Source organism: Antrostomus carolinensis, unplaced genomic scaffold (assembly GCF_000700745.2).
Source record: "Antrostomus carolinensis isolate BGI_N321 unplaced genomic scaffold, ASM70074v2 scaffold34784, whole genome shotgun sequence".
Lineage (NCBI taxonomy): Eukaryota > Metazoa > Chordata > Aves > Caprimulgiformes > Caprimulgidae > Antrostomus > Antrostomus carolinensis.
Genome location: NW_010309285.1, coordinates 5,198 through 26,015, shown reverse-complemented (window position 1 = coordinate 26,015; position 20,818 = coordinate 5,198). Strand labels below are relative to the sequence as shown.

The following is a 20,818-nucleotide window of genomic DNA, read 5'->3' as shown; positions in this document are numbered from 1 at the left end:
TGTGTGTGCGGCCAGCGAGGCGTGCTGGGCTCAGTCCCCCTTTGTGTTTGACATTTCTGCTCGATAAACTGAGGCTGATCGCTGTGTGTGGCACACCTCGCCTAAAGCCGGCTTCTGGGAGGTTAAGGAAGCCCTCGGATGGAGGGGCTCGGTGGTCAGCTCGTGAACAGATGCCAATATGGGACTTGGGTTGGTGTCTCAACTGCACACACATGGTCTGGCTGCTGGGGTGGAGGTTTTCAAACTAAACCCTGCCCAGAATCCTCTTCCCTTTGAAAACAAACAAAGAAATTAACCTTTCCATCCAAAAGCAGACATACAAATTTGATTCCTAAGCAAGATAACAACAGAAGCTTTTACTTCATAATATTTATTCCATGAACTGCCCTGAGATGCCCAGCCCTGGCACCTCAGAGAGTGAGGGAGGGGCGTTTGAATTTTTGTTTTAATCTTGGCTACTTAAAGCTTGCTGTTTGTCAGAACTCAATAAAGTCACAGCAGCTATTCAGTAATGTTATGGAAATGACTGCAAACTCCTATAGAATAAAACACATCACTTGTTTTTAGGTCCCAGCATGAGCAGTGCTAGGTGCTGTTGCCATTCCCAGTTAATACATTTGGAGATGAAACATTAGGAAAGGGAAGATGCATTTTCAGTATCTTGCAGTTTCCAGCTGGTCAGCTGAACAGTGTAGTTTGTGTGTTCAAAGCGATTACTAGAAAAATAGTTGTTCTTACTTGCATAGAGCCAAGTAATTTTAAGAAGACAAAGGCGTTCATTAGTTTATCAGGTTTTTTAGACTGTTCAGCTTGTACTGATCACCTCTTCCTTGCCTTGAGAGAAGGTGGTGTGTGACCTGGTCTAGACAATGCAGTTCTGATCCAGGCAGTGACTAATTCCTGTGCTTTACAGAAAAGCAATTACTGACTCTACCTGTGCACTTACTCATAAGGAAAAGATTTTCCTCCCCAAACAGTGTGCTACCCTTATCTTTAGCTGAAGTCAGAAGTTCCTGGGAAATCTGTGAAGCAGTATATGTGCAGTGATAGCTGTCAGCAGTGAGCTGTAATAATGTTAGATGTGCAACTTTTTTCTGTCATTACATAAACAATGTCAGAAGATGTGTTATGGTGGAAGCACGTGATGGTGAGCTACTGAATTCTTAATGAGGGTTGTGTATAATTGTCCAGAGTGAATATGGCTCTGGAGTATTTCCACAATTTTTTTAAGCATTTACTTTATGGCTCTGGCACCTTATTCCTTCATGTGGGACATACTTTTAAATTTGAGTGCTCTTTAAACACAAGTTACTGGTGCTGACTCTGCTCCTTTGCCTTCCCAGTCTGTCCAGAGCTGGGGCTGTGTTTTTGGACTCGGATGTCTCCAGGCAATCTTGGGATGCCTGGGTTCAGAGTAGCGTGGTGTTTGGCATGGACTGAACTCAGGGGACTCGCGAGTAAGGAGCCTACTGTTTCCCTGCAGTCAGCTAATTGTTCCTTGAGGATCTACCCACTTAGCTCCTCTAATCAGGGTGTGGTTTTCTTGTGCAGGGAGTGAATGTTAATTAACTCTTACTTTCATTACTCCAGGGATCTCTTTATAGAATCTCCCACATTGTGACCTGATGCTGTCTTGAAATATGCTTGTTCTTGTGTCTTAATTTAATTTTATGATTTTTTCTTCTCTTCTACTGCAGAGGATGTTAATTTATGTACTCATGGCCTTTCTAGAACAAAACTCTGAACTGTAAAAGTCTTTGTTCACACTTATTTATAATACTGCATTGTAGGCACATTGGAGATGATACTGATCCTCCTTTGATGTTCCTAGTTTCCTTTTCATTGCATGGTGTAGTTGAGAAGGAGGACTTGATTTAGGAAGAGAAATTTGATCAGCCAGTAGGTCAGCAAAGAGGAGTAGTAGGAAAGAAGCTCCTACCCTGAACACATGCCAGACGTGTGAATGCGCCCCTGTTCCTGTGAGGGAACGTGCACCTGGCGTGTGGTTCTCACTGACTGTTCCCCGGAACTTTGCTTTTTCTCAGGCTCAGTGGTGTGAAGTGTTCGTGGCTCAGGAGGGAGTGGGGAGTGAGCTCTGGGGGCTGACAGCTCCGGGCAGCTCTGGGCAGCCCTGGGCAAGAGGCAGCTGTGCTGAGTGGCCCAGCCTGTGAAGGTGAAGAGCTGGCTACAGCCACGACCCTTCTGGGCCAAGGGGGCAGCTCAGATCTCCTCCCTGGATTTAGGCATTACAGGTCTGTTTGTGATGCCTTAATCCGTACGAGTCAGGCGCTGAGCGTTCCCTTGCTCTCGGCATCGGTGCCTTGTGAGGATCTAGCAGTGACTGACAGGCAGCAGCTTTCTGCTAGTGATCTGCATATTCCAAGTGTTACCACGCTCTGATGTGTCCATTTTCTTTTTATAGGCAATAAATGAGGCTTTTGTAGAGGTACAAAGTCATACCACAAGGTGCAAGAGAGAACTTGTGCCAGATCTCTTTTTGCTTACTCTGTCTCTTGTCATCTCAGAATGGCTGCAGGGCCATAGTCTTCTGCCTGCGAGCAGAAGGGCAAAGACAGGACTGCAGGAGTTCAGTACACAAGCTTCAGAAGTGTATTTGCAATGTTAGAAAAGCAATTCGAGAGCCACCAAAGTACAGGATGATGCTTTTTCCTGTTAGTACAACACCTTCATTTACAAGCTCTGAGGTTTTAAATATTACAAATCATTACAAAACTACAGACTATCTGAGGCCAGAAATTTATTCTCAGATTCAGCCGTGCCAGCAACACTGAATATTGAATGAAATGCAAATTTGAAAAAAGATGTGATGTGGAGGAATGTTGTGCCAGCAACCACAGGGAAAAGGAAACGAGGACAGTGTGAGATGATGTCTGATTTGTCCCTGTTATTTGGGCGAGGGCAGAGGGGAGGGGTGAGCAGTGGCTTGGGGAAGAGGATGTCATTTAACAAAATATGCACACCTCGTGTGGATAAATAAGTTTCTGTTTCAGTTCCCTGTGAGACAAATGGAGCGAGTCATCAGGCAGTAGAATAGCCTGTGTTATTTCAGACTTCAAAATGTCCTCTCAGATAAAAGTAAAACATGCTCTTTTCCTTTTTTCCAACAGGAAAGAGACTACAAGAATGGATCTCTGTCATCTTATGCTTCTCTCTGATCTGTTTCAATTTTTACAATCTACTCTTCTGCTTGCAACTGGAGCACACGCCCTCTGTTATTGTTGGGATATGTAAGTAGGAGCTGTTCACTGCTGTGAACAAGGCAGAGCTGTCTGTAATGCTGGAACAAATGTGTCATCTTTTAGGCTTGACTTACTGCTGAAAGTGAGAGGGACGTTTGTGCATGTGCAGTTGTGGTGCCTCTGAAACTGAGACCATCTGCAAAAATTGTTACTGCTTTCTGCCTTTTATTTCAGTGGCTTCTCAGTATCTCAAAGGTGAAGTTTTTAATGTCGCTATTTAACTTTGGTGTTCTTGTGTAGTCTTTGCAAGTGTGAGAACTATTAAGAGGTGAAAGTAGCTGTTGAGTTGGAAACAAAATACGTTGATTGACAAAAATATTTACAAGAACTTTTCAGAAAGCAAAAGCCAAGAGAAATCTTATAAAAGGTGTTTCAGGTATCAAACTGGCTAGATTTCTGGGGACTGATAACTAAACCTGAGTATTTTGGAGTATTGGGCTTTCATGCCAGATGTGGAGTTTGGCCTTTATCCTGGACAACGACTTTTTCCAGCAGTGTAAGAAAAGTTGTAGCTTTCTTTTGGTAATAAGTGTGATTTTTGGTCTCTCACTACTTTGTTTGGAAGCGTGGGCAAGCAAGCCCAGTCTGATATCTTTGCCTTAGATGTTTACAGGTGTTTCAGTTGGCTGCATCTTGGCAGCACAGAGCTAGCTGGTCTAGGTGCAGTGTGGGTTGGTGACTTCACCCTTTCAGTGAAGGGAAGGAAGAACTAGTACAGGATTCTAGCTGGATGCTGTACAGCTTTACCCACAGAATCGGGAATTGGGTGGAATTAGGTAAAGGAAAATCTTGTCTCAGAATAAGCTGAGTGTGAAAAGGGACTCCACAACATTCATTATATCATTCAAAACCTAAACCTGTGGACAACTTGAATGTTGTTTAATGCTCAGAGCAAAATTATCAGTGTTAACATGAGCTTTGTGTTATTAGAATAGTATTGAAACGCTATTGCACAGAAACTTTCTTGAGAGTAGGGAGAAGGGAGGTCAGGAGAGCAGAGTGAGCTGAAGCAGATGGTCATATGTGGCTGACTCAGTTTGTTGGCATCATCTGGGCAGCAAACATTACTGGTAGCTGTATGGTCATGCATGAATGGGAGGGGATGTGGGAAAAGGAAGGAGGATTAAGTTTAGAAATGGGAAGGGTCAGCTCTGCAGTGCATGCCTTCTGTAATTTTCTGGTAAGCTCATAAGGGATCTGATATTCTAATATGGGATGAGGGAGGGGAGAGAATAGTAACTAAGCATTTCACCAGTCTTCTATATTTGTGGTGCATATTGAATGCAATTTTAACTTCTCATATTGGCTCTGTATAAAATGTTTACATATTTTCACATGAATTGCCTTGTTACCTGAAAGAACATGTGGTGTTCATTCCTTAGGACACCCTATAAGCTGGCTACAGGTGTTCAGCTTCTGTGCTTTATAATAAAAGTAACTTTTTCATAAACTGTGGGGTTCTGTATGTTTTAGAAAAGAATGGTATTGGTTGTAATCATATTGCTAATGATTTAAAAAACAAATAACAGCTTCAAATAGTTATATATGATAGATACTATGAATTTCTGTCAATGCTGAGGGGTGGTAATTCCTGATGCCTGTTTAAAGGTTATTTGCCTTATGTTGGGGGTAAGAGGGAGCAGTGTCTTCCCACTGTGAATCATTCCAGCTCACTTGCCTAACTGAGTCTTGCCTACTCTCAGCTGATGAGGTGGAGGTGTTGGGAGGAATGGAAAGAACACGGCATGAGAACTCTCCGTAATGATGGGGACGGGTGTAGACAAGAGAACTGGTAATGATGGTTAACCTGTAGTGCAATCTGTTTGCAGCTGGCTTTCATCCCAAAGTTGACATTGATAAAGGCTTGAGTTCTCCGATATCCTGCTTACCAGTTTAACTGATAAAGCAGCCAATTCACTGATAATATTATTTAAGTAGTAGTGAATGATTAAAGTAACAGAATCTGGATTCTGTGTAAATAAAGTGGTGTGGAAATAACTGATAGTGTGTACAAAAATGAGTGCAATAAAATAAGCGCTGCATGCTATCTTGTTTTGCTGTCTTCCTTCAATATGTTACCTCCTCAGGTGAAGTGTGGGTGATGTCTGTAATTCCCAATCATTACTGGGTTTTACTAAGTTTTGTGAAACTCACCTCCATAAATGTCCTGATTCCTAAATACCACATGCAGCACAATGGGTAAGGTGGGGAATATTGAGTCACAGACGTTGTCAGATGTGTTCCCATTGAAAACTGTCCTGAGGCTTAGCTTAGAATATTGACCTTTGAGTTGAGATCACAAAATGAACGTTTTGCTGATAAAGACATAGCTCTAGGTCACGTTCACATCAGGTCTTTAGAAATATGAAAGCGCTGAGTGATCCAGTGGGCTGGATCTGACCTGCTGCACAGACCTGTTCATTAAGATGCATCATGGGGACACCCTGTGTACTTTTATGGAAGTGAAAATTTATATGTTTTCACTTAAGAAATAGAGAGTAGTTTGAACCTTCTGCATCATTTCACATAGCCTGAACTCTATCTCTATAATTAAAGGCTGTGTGATGTCTTCTTTTTTCATGCCTTTAAAGGCACACGTAATTGTAACATGGGCAATACTGTAAATATAATAATCTAGAAATTCTTTCAACAAAAAATATATCATCCTCCTTTTCCCGGCAGTCTGAAAGCACCTACTTCCTTGTGTGATGTGAGCAGGCAGTTTGCTGAGAAATGAGCCCACGTGGCGTGCTGTCATTTGCTGTGCTGAATCACCTACGGGCACTCGTGATGTGGAGTGAGGGAAGGCAGGAGAGAACTTCATGGTGTTTTAGAATAGCTTTTGAACTGGTTATTTTCTGCTGACTAAAGATGATCTTGGCAGAAAGCAAGAGGAACCCATGTGAGTCTCTTGTCTTCCAGGCTGGTTTAACAGAGACAGGAGACAATTCCCTTCCTCTCCTCACTGTCACAAAAAAAAAACCCCACAGTAAGCAAGGGATGGATTTTTAAAAATTGTTATTTCTGTGTCAAATCCAGTCATGCCCTATCCTGAATGCCTTCAGCTGCTGAGGAGCTGTGAAAATTTTCCTGTTTGTGGAAGCTGTCAACCATGTAGATTTGGTATTTGATTTGCATGCACACGTGCCCATGGTTAACGCCGGGGCAGGCTTGGTTAGGAAGGCTGGGTGTGATGGAGGTTTAATGCCCCCGTGTTCTCCCACTGCAGTGGGACACCCTCCTAGCAGCACCAGAGCAGCCTCTGCCACTGTGATAGAAGCTCAGTAGCGCTGGGGACAAGGCTGGTGTAGGTATTACTTGTCTGATGAGCAGAAAAGCGTCACCCAAACATGTAAGATCAGGCTTGAAAGCTCTTACACCTTCAGGTGAGTTTGTGGTGTCCAGCATATTATTCAATATACATCAGTTCTCTGTGTGTGTGTGTGTGTCTGTGTGTGTGTGTGTGTATATACGTGGTATATTAATAGGATCTAGATTAAAAGTTTGGCAAGTTACACTATGGATTGTGGTTTTCATTTTTCCTTCCCTCCTCATGCCTTTCTATAGGGTTTTAAAGCCTTTTTTCCAAATTGGTTGACTTGTTTCTGACATTTGACTTTTATCTACCACCACGTTTGTTCTTAATAGATACTGTTTATTGCAGTCTTAAAATAAGTTGGTGTTGTAACCTGTTTATATTCCTAAGAACTGCCCCACATAAGGCAGATACCTTTAGAAACACCTTGTGACACTACACAAGATACAGTTAATCACTGCTGACTTGAGAGATGGGGAACTGATTTTTTTTGAACCCGTTTGAGGTACATGTTTCATTTTGCAGATGATGTGAGTTAGCCAGAGAGAGCACTCGGAAAGAAATCGCTTAGTTCACTTTTGAAAAAGAAACTTGTTCTGATCAAGGCCCAAACCCTTTTTGTTTCAAGCTTGAGTAGCTGTGCAGAGCTGCAGTGGGTTAGCTGCACTGCAGAGCCAGATGGCGAGTGTGTAATACCCAGGAAAGCTCTGGCACGTGTTGGAGTAAAAGCACTCGAGAGACCACGGACGCGTTCCGAAATGCACTGCTGTGCATCAGATCCTGCTGTGCCTCAAAGTCCTGCTGCCTTACAGCAAGAGACAGAACTGTAACGATGCCACTTCGTTTTGGATTTACTTTGTACATTAAAATGAGCTTCCACTTGAAATTTTGATCTAAAAGGTCCTTGAAATTATACCAGGGAAACCTCAGTTAACAAAGGACAATTAACCTTTATTTCACTGTTGGTCCAAATATGCCAAGTTTTGTGACCTGCTGTCTCACCTCACCTGAAGGTAACTATCTATTACCTTGTAGTTGCAGGTAACTTTGTGTTTTCCATCCTAAACTGTATCATCTCTTAAAGGTGGAGACTCCCCAAGTTGTGATTAAATAGACAAAACTTTGATTCTATGTTTTGTCGCACATTGTATTGCGCAAATACAACTGCATTGCCCTGACACAAGTTGTATTGTATCTTCTGTTGATCCATTTTGTAGCAGTTGTGTGTGTTAAGTTGGGAGCTCCAGGCCTCTCTGGTGCCAGAGGATCCTGGAGGCTGCTGGTCTTGAAAGGAATTACAGAGAACAGTTGCTGGTTTGCACTCGGGGAGGTGATGTTGACACCAGTTATCAGTTCTTCATGTAACCTGGGTTAGGGGATGAACTTCTCAAGCATGCTAGCAGCTGTTCTTGGGCAGAATGGCTGAAGTCTGTACCCTGATGGGGAGAGGTGACCCCCCCATCCTGAGCCTGCTTGCCCTGGTAGTGGGTTGAAGCTGGTGACACAGCCCTGCCTGCACATCCCCCGTGTGTGCACAGGGCACGTGCTATCGCTCCGCAAGGCAGCAGCGGGACTGGGACAAAGAAAGCTCTGTTTGCCTGCTGGGTTGTCAGGGGCTCCCTTAAAGTTGCAGGGGGCTTTGGCTCAAGGGTCTAGGAAGTGTAGGTCTAGGTGACCCTGATTCACTCAGAATAGTGCCTCTTGCTCTTCAAAACACCAACACACACTGGAGAGTTGCCCTAATGTGCGTTATGGTGGATGGTGATAGAGCGATCTGCTGTGGTGAGAGGTTGCAGACCTTGAACAGAACCAATGTTGTGGCTGCCTGTGTCCTGTGACAGGCAAATATTCAGGTATTGGGTCTCCTAAAATTGCCTGGGGCTCCTGAGAGCTGAGCTCACCCTGCTTGATTCCTGGGAACGTTTTAAATGGGTGAAACTGGAGGATTAGTTTGAGTAGTCATGCTAATGAAAGTATTGGATTTCTTTTTTTTTAGTGAGGGAAAATTTGCTCTTAGTTCTCATTTAATATCTGTTGTTCTCTATTCTTTTAATCACTCTCTTCTGGCCTGAATTAATTGCTTTTTTTTTTTTTAGTAATGCATTTTTGGAGAAAAGTACATACAATGGTACTTTTTGCTGAAGAACCTGAGGCCTCGGTAAAGTTGTCAGGATTTTGTCGTTTAAATGTGACGGGTGCTTCAGGATCGCTCCATCGGCTGGTGAAATGGAGGGAATAGCTTGTTTTGTGCTAACAGACTGAGATTAAAGACATGAAAATAAAATTTGATGGTTCCTATCATTAAGTTTATCGGGTGGGTAGTGATTCCTGGCCAAATCATGCTTTTAGTTGATGAGTTTTTAGGATCTGCTGCTGCTGAACTCCAGGGGAGGCAGTACCCTGATTCCTTGGGGATCTCCTTTTCCTGGTAGCTCCTGGCAGCGAGGCAAGAGGGGTGGTTCCTGCCCTGAGGCTGCTGGTCAGGTCTGTCGGAGCTGGGGCGAGGCAAGAGGCGTGCCTGTTCCCAGCACTGCTGGGGGCAGTGGATTGTACTGGCTTCCCCATAGCGGGGAGTGACTGGAGTACACAGGGGAAGGAAACCTAAACCTCATTTAGGTTCCTGCTCTGGCAGGGGGATTGGACTGGATGATCTTTCGAGGTCCCTTCCAACCCCCAACATTCTGTGATTCTGTGAGAAAAGGTGTCCGTCCGCTATGTGATTAGGGTGCCAATCTCACCAGTTAAGCTTGTGTGACTTAGGATAGACTTCTCCTGTCTCTGGAGTGTGTGTATTGTAGACATGATTTATTCAAAGACCCAGTTATAATGTAATATAGCTACTATTAATAATAATAATAATACATATAATATCCAGACCCTTCTTTTATTTCATAGTTCAACTGTGTTTTCTTCTTACTTGGCACTGTTAGGTCCAGTTCTGACTGAATGCTTCTCAGCTTTAAATAGCTAAAATGGTTAACTCTTCTCTTTTTGCTTTTAAGCTGCTACACTTTATAGTGTAGTTGAAATGTTCAGGGATTATTTTCTTAGCCTCGTAACTTGCCCCACTACCAAACCCCTGCCTTCTCTGTGCTGAAAGTCACTAAATGTGGAGTGCAGATGACTAAGGCATTTTATTTTTATAAGCATGTAAGTAACAAACAATGGTTGATTTAACATATTGATTTTTAGAAAACAAAAATTTTTCTGTTGTGGAATTAGTGGCTCCCCCGACTCGAGTGCTGTACCATCCAACTAGCTTGTACAGTCCCTGATTAAAAATGACTGCACTTCTCAATGTTACACAATAGCATCAATTTATTTAATAACATCTTATGCTGGTTTTTTTTCTCTCCAGAGACTCTTAACTGAAATTTTTCAGTAAATATGAAATTTTTATGTACTCTACTGCAAAGCTTCTGGGTTACAATTTGAGAGTTATATCTATGCAAAGCCAGGCTTACACTTGGCTCTGTAAACCTGTCTACAAACCCTTCTGTAAAATTTCAGTGAAATACAACTTGGTGTTGCAAACATGCAAAGTAGTTTTATCTTTTGAACACCTTGTACCTCAAGTGTCCCACTGAAATGTCCCACTCGTGTTTGGTTTCCTGCCGCTCATGCCTGGGAGCAGCCAGGCTGCAGGAAGAGGTATGTGACTGGCTCGCAGGAGAAGCCCTTCGTTAAGGTTGCAAGTTGTAATCTCTCAATTTGGCACTTCAGCAAGGAAGAGGAGGAGTGGGGGGCTTTTCTGTGACACAGAACCCTACAAATTACCTGGTTTCTGAACAAAACATGAGGGAGCAAAACCATAGTGTGTTAATTATCTGTTTGGGTCAGCCGCACTTCCAGCCCTGCGACCCACCGCCTGGCAGGTGACTTGGCTGTCTGCAGGCCAGCAGCCGTGCTCTGGGCTGTCCCCTGACTCACAGGAGAGGCACTCGCTGTCCCAAGGGTGCTGCTGTGGCTGTGGGCATGTCTGTGCAAGGATCACAAGTACAGGGTGGCTGGAAAAGAACAGCCATTCCAGCGAGTGTGTCCTCAGTCATGTGGTCATTTATTTTAAAACGTCTGCTCCTGGTTGAAGTTCATTTGTACACCTTTGGTCTCCCTGTGTCCTAGGCCTCTTTCTTTTCTCCTGATTCAGCAGTCTACTTCCAAAATAAAGAAATCCTGGTGTTTTGAGCAAGTTTTGCAGCTCACTTCTTAACTGCAATGCCTTCTTCCCCTCCTGTGTTTGCCTCCTGTTCAGATATAAGCCATAGATGAGCTGATCCTCCATCCCACTGCTCAGCAGGCTGGAGTAAAACTAATGGGCACAGAGCAGTATTTCTCTAATGCTTTACTGATCTTGCTTCTAATGAGTGTGTGAATCCACCATTTGCAGTTCAAATGTATCTATACTGTGGATAATCTGCTTTTTCTGACTTTGATTAACTCTTAATTCATATTCAGGGCTGTCAATCTTCTCTTGCCCTCCCAACCCTGATGACAGAGCATAAAGATCTTACACCACTTAGAGAAGTAGCTGGACGCTTGTGCCTTGGCTTTCCCAGTTTAGTGCTAGGTATGTGAGAATATTGAGTTCAATTTATTGCTGCCTGATGTGCTTTCTGAGGCTGGAGGCAGGATGCAAACAAAGTGTTAGGGTGCTAGTCATGTATAACCTTTGGTACAGTGCTTGTTCTTTTATTGCCACTCGTCATACGCGGCTGCTGAAGAGTGAGCAAACCCTTCTGCAATCCAGCTGAGAGAGGATTTCCAGTAGTTAGGTTTTTCAGATTGCTGTAGTATAATGCACTGCTTCAGGCACCCCTCATTCTTTGCTCTTAGCTTTCTACCAGCTGACATCAAAGTGACATGTGAAATATCTATTGAACTGTCAGTATTTTTCCTCTATTTTTGTTGTTCTTCCTGCTGTTATTGCAGACTCTGATAATGCAGCGTGCTGGAGGCGATGTGAGTTAATAGGGTGATTACCTCAGCAAGAATGGTATTTTAGTTGTTGTAAAGTGAAGTGTTGTTTGGATATCTTCCCTCTGAATCAAGGCTGTTTGCTCTTTCGGCTGCTAGGTGCAGATCTAAAAGCTATTGTGCTCCACCCTGTCTCACTGTAGCTTACATATGCAGTTTGAAACAGAAACAAGTGTGCAGAATTTACTGCCTATAAAAAATAAGGTGATACGTAAAGGATGAAGTGTCTCTTTCTGTATTTAAGAGTTTGGGACAGCTAGATAATGGGGATTGATTTATAATACAAAAAGAAAGCCTTTTGGGGTAGTAGGTGCCACACTAATCCTGATTTTTATTTCTTCTCCCATTTTGAAAATGAAAGGTGAGGGGAAGGACTGCAGAAGTGAGGGATCAGCTGAGCAAAAGGTAACCACAAGGAGGGCTGTATCTGAGATATGCTGTGCTGTGTGCACTGTAAGTAGTAACTGCTGTGAAGATGGAGAGCATTTGATCAATAGTAACAAAAGAGCTTTGTCCTCGTTCATGTTCAAAAACTACCTGCTCTTCAGCAATCCTGCTAATGTTACAAGAACTTCATTAAACTGGGCTCTTCAGGCAGCTGACCTAAGCATCCTGATGGGAGTAGGAAAATCAGTCAAAGTCCAGATCACAACCAGGGTAAAGAAGAGTGGTGTGATTTATGGGGAAAGATGCACATTCGTTGTTTTGTTTCCTGGCATATCTCAGTTTGCTTTTAAGTTTCTGTGAGAGAGGGAGGAGTAACAAGATGCCTTGGAGTCAAAGCAAGATGAACCAGTATACCATCCATTTCACTTTTGGCTGGGAGTACAGGTGAGTTAGAATTGTCTTGCCTAATATCTTAGCAGGCAGAGGGGTACCTGGCCATCACAGAAAGCCTCAGTACTATAAATGAGAAGCTGTGCTTGAAGAAAGTCTTCGGACACAGAGAAACAGATGCTGGCTAGTGGAGGAGAAAGCCAGGAATTCTCCTAGCTTCACAGACATCTGAAGAAGAGTTGGTGAGGCAGGCAGAGCAAAAAATAAAATTCCTGCATCCCCACTGTTTTTGCAACTCCCTGCTGCTCCTGGTGCAGACTCTGTTACAATGGGTGACTTCTGTAAACAACCTGGTTTTTGTAAACATCAACTGGGAAAACTAAAGAACTATGTTCCAGCCACTGGCCTGACCCTGTGGCTACTTCACTGGTTTGGATGGACTCATGGGCCTTTCTGAGAACTGCCAGGCATGCCAATAGTAACTGTGCCTTATGCTCTGAGCACCAAATGAGAGTAGGGAATTGCTGAGCTGCTTTTAAACACGTTTTGAACACATAATCTTAGTGTTTCTGTTGCTGTGACTCATTGAAAATAGATTGCAAGATCAGTATATAGTGCTTTAATTGGCATGAGCTGTGTATGTGAGTGAGGGATTTGCACGGAGATCAGATGCTATCAGTTCCCAGGTATGTCATATTTGCACAGTGTGTAGTAGTTGTTTTGAAATCTGGGTCATGCTTCCGTTGAATTCTTTTAACGAGACCTGCAGGTAAGGGTGTGCTGCCTTCCCCTTTCAGAGCCTGAACACTGCCTCTGAAGAGAACCATCATGTATGTTTGTATACACAGACACTGGGCAGTCAATCTTGGGGGGGTCCGGAGGGGGGGAGAAGTGAACAGAAAGATCTTTCTGATCTTTTTATTAACGTGAAGGGTTTTCACTGCAGTGAAAAAGGATCTTGATTCTTAGTCTGCTTCATTCTTCTGGAAATCTAAACTCCATCCAGACCTGGTTAATCTTGCTTGAAACCTGCTCAGAGTGAGATGTGCAGGCTTGAAGTGGTACCTTTTGGTTTCCCTGTTCTTTAAAGGGCAGGGAATTTTGTCTACAGTAAATCCCTTAAGTGTAGAGGTCCCAAGGCAGTGTCTTGCTCTTTGCTGTGTTGCTATAGCCATATTGCTGTGCTGTATGCCTCATTCCCCCAGCCTCTCAATTAAAAACAACAGAATTTCTTCAGCAATCTTCTCTGAATTTTCTTTCTCAGAAGCATAAAGAGCGTGACAGTAGAGCTCATGCAGGAGGGCATCTCAAACTGTGTTGGAGACTTCATCACCAAATGTATTAGGAACTTGGGAGTAGGATGACTTCTGCAGGTGAAGAAGGATTGATGTCTGTTAAACGCCATCTGACAGATCTATGACTAACTGGAAAATATAACCTCTTCTACATCCTTACTTTTGAATGTCAGGATTACCCAGAAACTTGAATAGGTAGATTATCCAGAACATGAAGGCAGAAATAGGACTCTACGTCAGAGAACTGAAAATCATCTTTACTTGACTGCAGTTTTAAAGTTGTTGTGGTTGGCAGCTAGAAAAATCTTTACACTTGTTGCAACAACCTCTGTTTAATGATGTTTCTGACTTAGTATGCAGATATCACAGGTGTACAGTGTCCCTTGCAGAGGATCATTAGCGTGGTTTCTGGGACTTTGCCTGTAATTTTGCAAATGCCATGAAGTCGTTTGATGTTCCAGTCTTATTTTGTAAGTAGTATCGCTGTACCCAGGCGTGGCTTATTGGTGCTTATCTGTAGTCACTGGAGTTCAGTGCTTCTTGTTTGCAGACATAAGGAACCAAGGAGAAGAGGAAGGGTCTACAGATAGTATTATCTGTTGGGATGGCTTTAACAGCTATTTCATTGCCAGATAATGTCTTAAACACTACTGAAGAAGAGGGTAAGCAGATTTAAATGATTCAGTTCTAACTTTACTAGCATTTTCCATACCAGCAATTGTAAGGATTTGCCAGGCTCTGCTGTAGACGATGAGTTAAGCAAAATCTATAGATTTAATGAAGATTGTAACCATCCAAATGGTGTCTCGTTAACCTCTTACTCCTGGTTGCCTGACTTTGTGTATTCAGATCGGGTAAATCTCATGTAGTTGTAAGTACCTAAGTTAGAGGTAGATAAACAAGGAAACTTGTAAAACAAGTATAAAATGTGAATACATCAGTAAAAATGCTTTTGTATATCTAACTGTCTCTCTCCTCATTCAAGTTGCAGGAGTTATCACGGCTGACTTTCTGTCAGGATTATTTCACTGGGGAGCAGATACCTGGGGATCTGTGGAGCTACCCATAGTTGGAAAGGTTTGAGATTCTTATCCTTAAGCTTGAAAAAGTTATGAAATACTTTTCTGAAACACTTTCAGCATTCCCAGCAGTGTTGGGCACTGTAGATAAGCTGCACCTTTCTTGCAGTCTTGCCAATGTAACCAACTCCCCCACCCCCAGAACCCTCCTTCACTAAATGGCACAGGATATTGTTGGTGAAGTGCCATGTTTACGCTTGGCCTAGGTGACATGTGCAAGGTGACACTGTTCCATTTTATTGCCTTGTTTAAGGTTTGCACACAGTTTTGCAATGCCAGTGTTCAGACCTTTGCAAGGTACTGTGGGAACAGCCTGTGACACCGCAGGCACAGAAACCTGGCTAGACTTGTGTGGATCTTCCAAAAGGCCAATAAACACAGAGATGTGGAGAATTGTTCCTGTAGCCCAACTCTCTAAAGCTATCTTGTAAACCTGAAGATGCTCCAGTAAGAAATCTTTCTAGTTCTCTGTGCTACTGGCCCCTATTGTAAATGTAGTAGTATTAGAATGGTGATGGCTGAAGATTTAGATTTGAGATGTATTATACATCTGCAGCTACAAATGCCAGATGCTTAGTGGAAGGTGCACTGACTTCTATAATAAGCAATAATCTGTTTTTTAAAATAAAGTTATTCATAACTACTGTTAATTATTCATCACAGTGCAATATTAGAAGGATCTCTATTACAAAAAAAAAAAGTATACAGGATATTCCTTGTAATTATCCAGAAATGCATGAAGCAGAATTAAGACTGTTGGGTCTAGGCTGATTTTGATTTACCTTCAATAGCCTTAGTAGTCCTTGAATTCCTCTATCTGTGGACCATAGGTTGTTTTTTTTTAAAAAAAAAGACACTGCAGGAGGCTGTACACTAAATCACCAAGAGTTCAGACTGATCAGGGCACCCTTGCACAGGCTGTACCTGATGTATGTGTTAAAGGCAAACAAGTATGCTTGTTTTACTGTCTCAGTCCTACTTATCACATTTGCTCTGTCTCCTCTGGAATTGTGTATTCAGATGTGATTTCTTCTCCTAGAGGAGACTTTAGTATAGTCTGTGACTTACATTAGTTTGTCCACTTGCATTTAGTCCCTCAATACTGTAATCCATAGCCCATACAAAACGTTAGTCTGAATTTCCTTTTTTTTTAGCATTTTCTTGTATTATGCTGCTTAGCATGTGACTTGTTTAATTTCACAAGCTTATTTTGTCTGTGAAATTAGGATGCTGATGCTTTGCTTTTGAGATCTAGAGACTAAAGGTTCTAAGTGAAAATTAAGAAGAATAAACTGAAAAGCAATGAAAAAACTAGACTAGATTTGGGTCTGGGAACTGAATTGCTATGCAAATGTAAATCAGATTTTCTGAAGTGTTTTTATACAAAGGTTTGAACCTGCTTACATGCTTCGTACCGTGGAGCTCTCTTAAACTCAGTTATCAGATTTGAATGCATATGGGGTTTGGTTTGGGGTTTTTTTTGTATTTTTCTTTCCAAGGTCATTGTTGAGCCATGCTGACATGTTCATGACTTTGTTTTTTCAGGCTTTCATCAGACCCTTTAGAGAACATCATATCGACCCCACAGCAATTACCAGACATGATTTTATAGAGACCAATGGAGACAACTGCTTCATGACACTGGTCCCGTTGGCAAACATGGCATACAAATTTGTTTCTTTTTCCCCAGGTAAGTTGTTACTTCTGATTTAGGTGGATTTAGCATTTTTGTTGATATTTAAATGAACATTTTTCTGTGTGAGTCTAGAAGAAATCAATTCATTTGAGATGACAAATAATATCTGTTGGAAGGATGATGCTCCTGGGAGGAGAACTTTTATTTTCTTGAGGAGGCAAAATTTTTGTTCAGCCTGACAAAGGATCTGTGATTGAAGAGTCTTGCAAGGAAGCACTAAAAGTTACATTAAATAGTTTTTTTTATGAGAGGGATCAAACTGTTTGTGTATAGGGAAATTAATTGTTTTAAAGTATACTTCATCTGTGTGTAGCAGTACTTTATTTGCAAAGTAGAAGTGTAAGAATGAAAGGATTTATTTAGTTTTATAGATGGTAAACTCAGACTTCTAACTTCCTGTTTATGGTGAGTTGATGGACATTGGCACTTACCAGCCTGTCTTGTGACTTTCTGCAATTGCCTGTGGCTCACTGGCTCTCATGACACTTCTGCCAAAGCAGCTTCATTGAGGCCTTTGTTAGTTTCTGCAGCACTAGGCAGCTCTGTCTTGGCAAGACATCATTTCTTGATAGAAGTTTATCTTTTCATAAATGGTATCTAAAGATTCAAATCTTGTTTTACAGAGGCATTATATGAAACGTGTCCTTGGGAGTGTTATGTCTTTGCCCTCATCATCTTCATAACCATGACGAACCAGATTCACAAGTGGTCTCACACGTACTTTGGTCTTCCACGCTGGGTCGTGTTTCTACAGGACTGGCACGTTATCCTGCCACGGAAGCATCACAGGATCCATCATGTATCTCCACATGAGACGTACTTCTGCATTACAACTGGTACTGCCATCTGCTTCGAGCTGCAAGCTCTTTTCAGTAGTCTAGTGCAGTTCACCTGGCAAGATATAATTTAGTGACAGCCTATTAAATACCTAGAAAATGCCACGGTGAAGTGAACTGTGCTCTTAGTTTCACTGAGAGCTTGTGCAGCTTAAATGTGGGGGAAAGATTTGTGATTGGCTACAGGGTAACTTTTAGCATGAAGGGGTGGTCAGTGGTACTGAGATACAATTGCATGGTATCTTGGTAATCTCACACTAGTAACGGATTTTCTTCATTGAAGTCTTCAAGCTGCTGTTCTTTCAGAAGAGCATATCATCTGAAAATGCAACTTACCTTGAATTCTCATTTATAAATGAAGGCTTCTGCATTTTCAGCACTCATTCATTCTGATTTGGGGCAGAGGAGTGGACAGGCTTGCAGAAAACTGGCTTTAGGTTCCTCTCATATGTATATTGAATTTTATGTCCACTGTACAGGTGGGTCTGTTCGGTCACCAGTGTTGCACAATCCTGAATAAGTTATCAGGTTAATCAGACATGCAGAAATAAACTACTTCGGTTCTTCATTCTGTCATTGGTGTTAACAAACAGTTTATATCAGTTTTGAAATATCTGCCAAGAAAAAAAACTAGTTCTCATGTCCAAAATATCATGTAAAAACACGGTACAATTAAGAAGCCTGACTTCACAGATGGTGGCAAAAATGTTGCCACCCTAAGAGTTTTTTTCAGTCCTACTATGTCCTGAAAGTTTAAACCTGACTGCTATAAGCAGCCTTGGGCTAGTTGCTTTTTTCTCATGAAAAAAAAAACCAAAACACAAAAACACGTGCTTCTGTTCACTCTGCCTTCTGTAAGTGTCCACACCATACTAGTCTGACATAACACAGCATGATAGATTGTATACTTGAATTTTCCAGTGGAGGAAAGTGTTTCTGCAGCCCTAATTCTCCTAGGGCAGAAGTGAGGGGGAAGACAGAAATATGCCACCAATGTACTATTTAAAAGGGGCCTCTAGTGAGTTAAACAGAATTAGTTATTGTAACGCACTTGTTAGTGCCTTAAGGGTGCACAGCAGAGTCCAAAGAGCGTACTTGGTTTCAGAGCTGACCTGTGTACGTAAAGGTCCACCACTGTAGCATTGCCAGGGAAGGTGTCAGATAACAGAGCTTTCTGGCATTCCCAATGTTAAAGCTTTTGGACTGACTGCCATTTTTAGACACCAGGAAGGAGTCGTCCATTCCTTGAGGCGCGACGGCTGTGTTAATGAGAATTGCATGAGCTGACTTCCAAAAGGGCATCGGTAGGCAGTGAGTTGAGCAGAGCTGCAGGATTGCAGGTGGGCTAGGAAAGGTCATGTCCATCTGCAGACAGTGCCTGACAACAGTGCCTGTGTCAACAGGTTTGTTAAAGTTCCAGTGTCTAAGAGCAATCCATCTCTCTAGCAATGTGGTATTTTTCAACAGCAAATACCCTGAATGTTCTCTCCCTTTAGTATTTCTCTCCCATAATATCTACACACACCAGCTAAGACATCACCAGAAAGAAGAGTTGTTTTCCTTCTGCTGGCTGTGTCACCACTGTAGTGATGGCACTTGGACCTGGCAGTGTTCCAGCCTGGCTTGTGCTATCCAGTGCTTTAGCTATCTCTTTCCTCTAACGTGAACCACTGCTGCTAGCTCACTGTTTCCATTGCAGTAACAATATCTTCAGTCCTGCCTCTCCTTTGGTTTTGTTTTCTTGCACTTTTTTCCTTTTCCTAGAAATGTATATGGAGTAAAATATAACATGTACTTACAGAACAGTTCTGTAAATGTGGGATAACTAATATAACCCAGTACACATCCACCTCTTCTTGGTTGTAGAAAAACTTCTACAGGGAAATAACATTTCCCAGTGATGATTTGTTTTGATTTTTCCTAGTTACTGCAATATTTAATAAAACAGAGGTCTAAAGTTCCTATAAATACATTGTATTAAACCCTGTGTAAAACCCTGTGAAATTGCCTCTTCATGCACTCTCCTGTCAGTTATATGTAGTTAGATTGGCATCAAAGTACAGCATCAGAAAATCAAGTTAATATACTAATTAATATCCTAAAAGTGAGACCCAAAGCCCTCCTGAATTCAGGGTGAGGCATTCAATGTACCCGAAGTCTGTAGGCTAGGAAAGGTGCATTCACCTCCTGTTGCATGTAGAACATGATGGCACTTACTGCCATTTTTACATAAAATGGTAAGAAACTGGCCCCTCTCAGCCTGTTGGCAGCCTTTCTGGGTACTGGGAAGCAGGAGTGCTGCGAGTTGCAGACCTTTGGGTGTGTGCTGCTAGTGGTGCTGCCCTGTTAATCCAGGGAGTGTCCAACATCAGCTACCGTTAAATGCAGCGTGGTACTACAAGATTTCCCCATCACAGGCTTCATCAGCAATCAGTTATGCAAACTTTAATGTTTGCCCAGGGAGAGCATAGTACATTTGAGTACCTTAAAAATTAAAATTGATGTTGGAACTATTTAAACTTGAGGCTTTATTTAAGAAAAAACTGTTTACTTTGCTGAGCCTTAGTTAGTGGTGTTTAGATCCCAAACAGAAATCTTGATATTTTTTTAAAAAATATTATTTTTTAAATTATTTCTTTATTTCTAGAAACTGTGGCATTGGTAATGTATTTGAGATTTCAGAGCCATATTGTGTGTATTTACTTTCTTACTGTACTGTCTAATGAGAAACACGGGGAAAAGCTGAGCTGGCTTTGGTGATGGGCAAACTAATTGGGGCAGGGGGGGTGGAACAGCTGAAATTGTTGGGTTGGGGTTTTTGGTTGGTTGTTTAAATTTCAATACTGAATCTAAGGTGCTGCTAATACAAATGTCTTGATCCTAACACAAATCGTTCAACTTGATGGTCCCTTTTCTGGTAGCTTTGCAATGGCCATAAAGTAGTCCACCTCTGAACACCCCTTGCATTCACCTTGTGTTTAATTTAAAGAATGTTATTAAATAAACATTGCAAGATATTGAATTTTGGATGCTATGAGAAACTAATCCTTTTTTTCTTCTGCAATTGCTTAGGTTGGCTGAACTATCCATTAGAGAAGATAAGATTCTGGAGGTGTTTGGAGAACATTATCCAAGGAGTTACTGGGGAGAAGCCAAGAGCAGATGACATGAAATGGGCTCAGAAAATTAAATAACTTTTGCCAGCCTTCTGCAATCCTTAACTTGTTGCCAATGTTGTTGTTTTTTTAAAAAAAAAAAAAATAAAGCCATCAGCCAAATTCAAGACCTGCAAAGAAATAACAGACTCTAAAGCACAAACTAAAAAGTGCTAACACAGACTGTAATGAAAAGAACTAATTCTTAAAACAATACTTGAAATGAAGATGATTACTCTTACTGAGCACCTTTTTGTTTAGCCATGTCTGCTTACATCTTAGCAAATACTTCATCAGTGTATCTCATAAGGCTATTGGGCAAGCCAGAAGGCAGGACTGTCACTCCATTGGTACGTGGTGGCGTAGTAAACGTGTGTTGTATCAACATTATTTAACAAAATTATTCAAAAATAACTTGTTGCCTAAGACC

At 41.9% G+C, this 20,818-nt stretch overlaps 1 protein-coding gene across 1 annotated transcript; it reads left to right on the top strand.

Moving 5' to 3' along the window:
- Window positions 1-3,128: 3,128 nt before the first annotated feature.
- Window positions 3,129-20,484, top strand: PEDS1 (plasmanylethanolamine desaturase 1; the record flags this gene model as incomplete). The annotated part of the gene is made up of 5 exons (XM_010166073.1): window positions 3,129-3,248; window positions 14,608-14,699; window positions 16,247-16,391; window positions 17,021-17,233; window positions 20,306-20,484. Coding segments are annotated over 5 exons (692 nt in total), but the record flags the coding sequence as incomplete, so codon positions are not given.
- Between the last annotated feature and the right edge of the window lie 334 nt (window positions 20,485-20,818).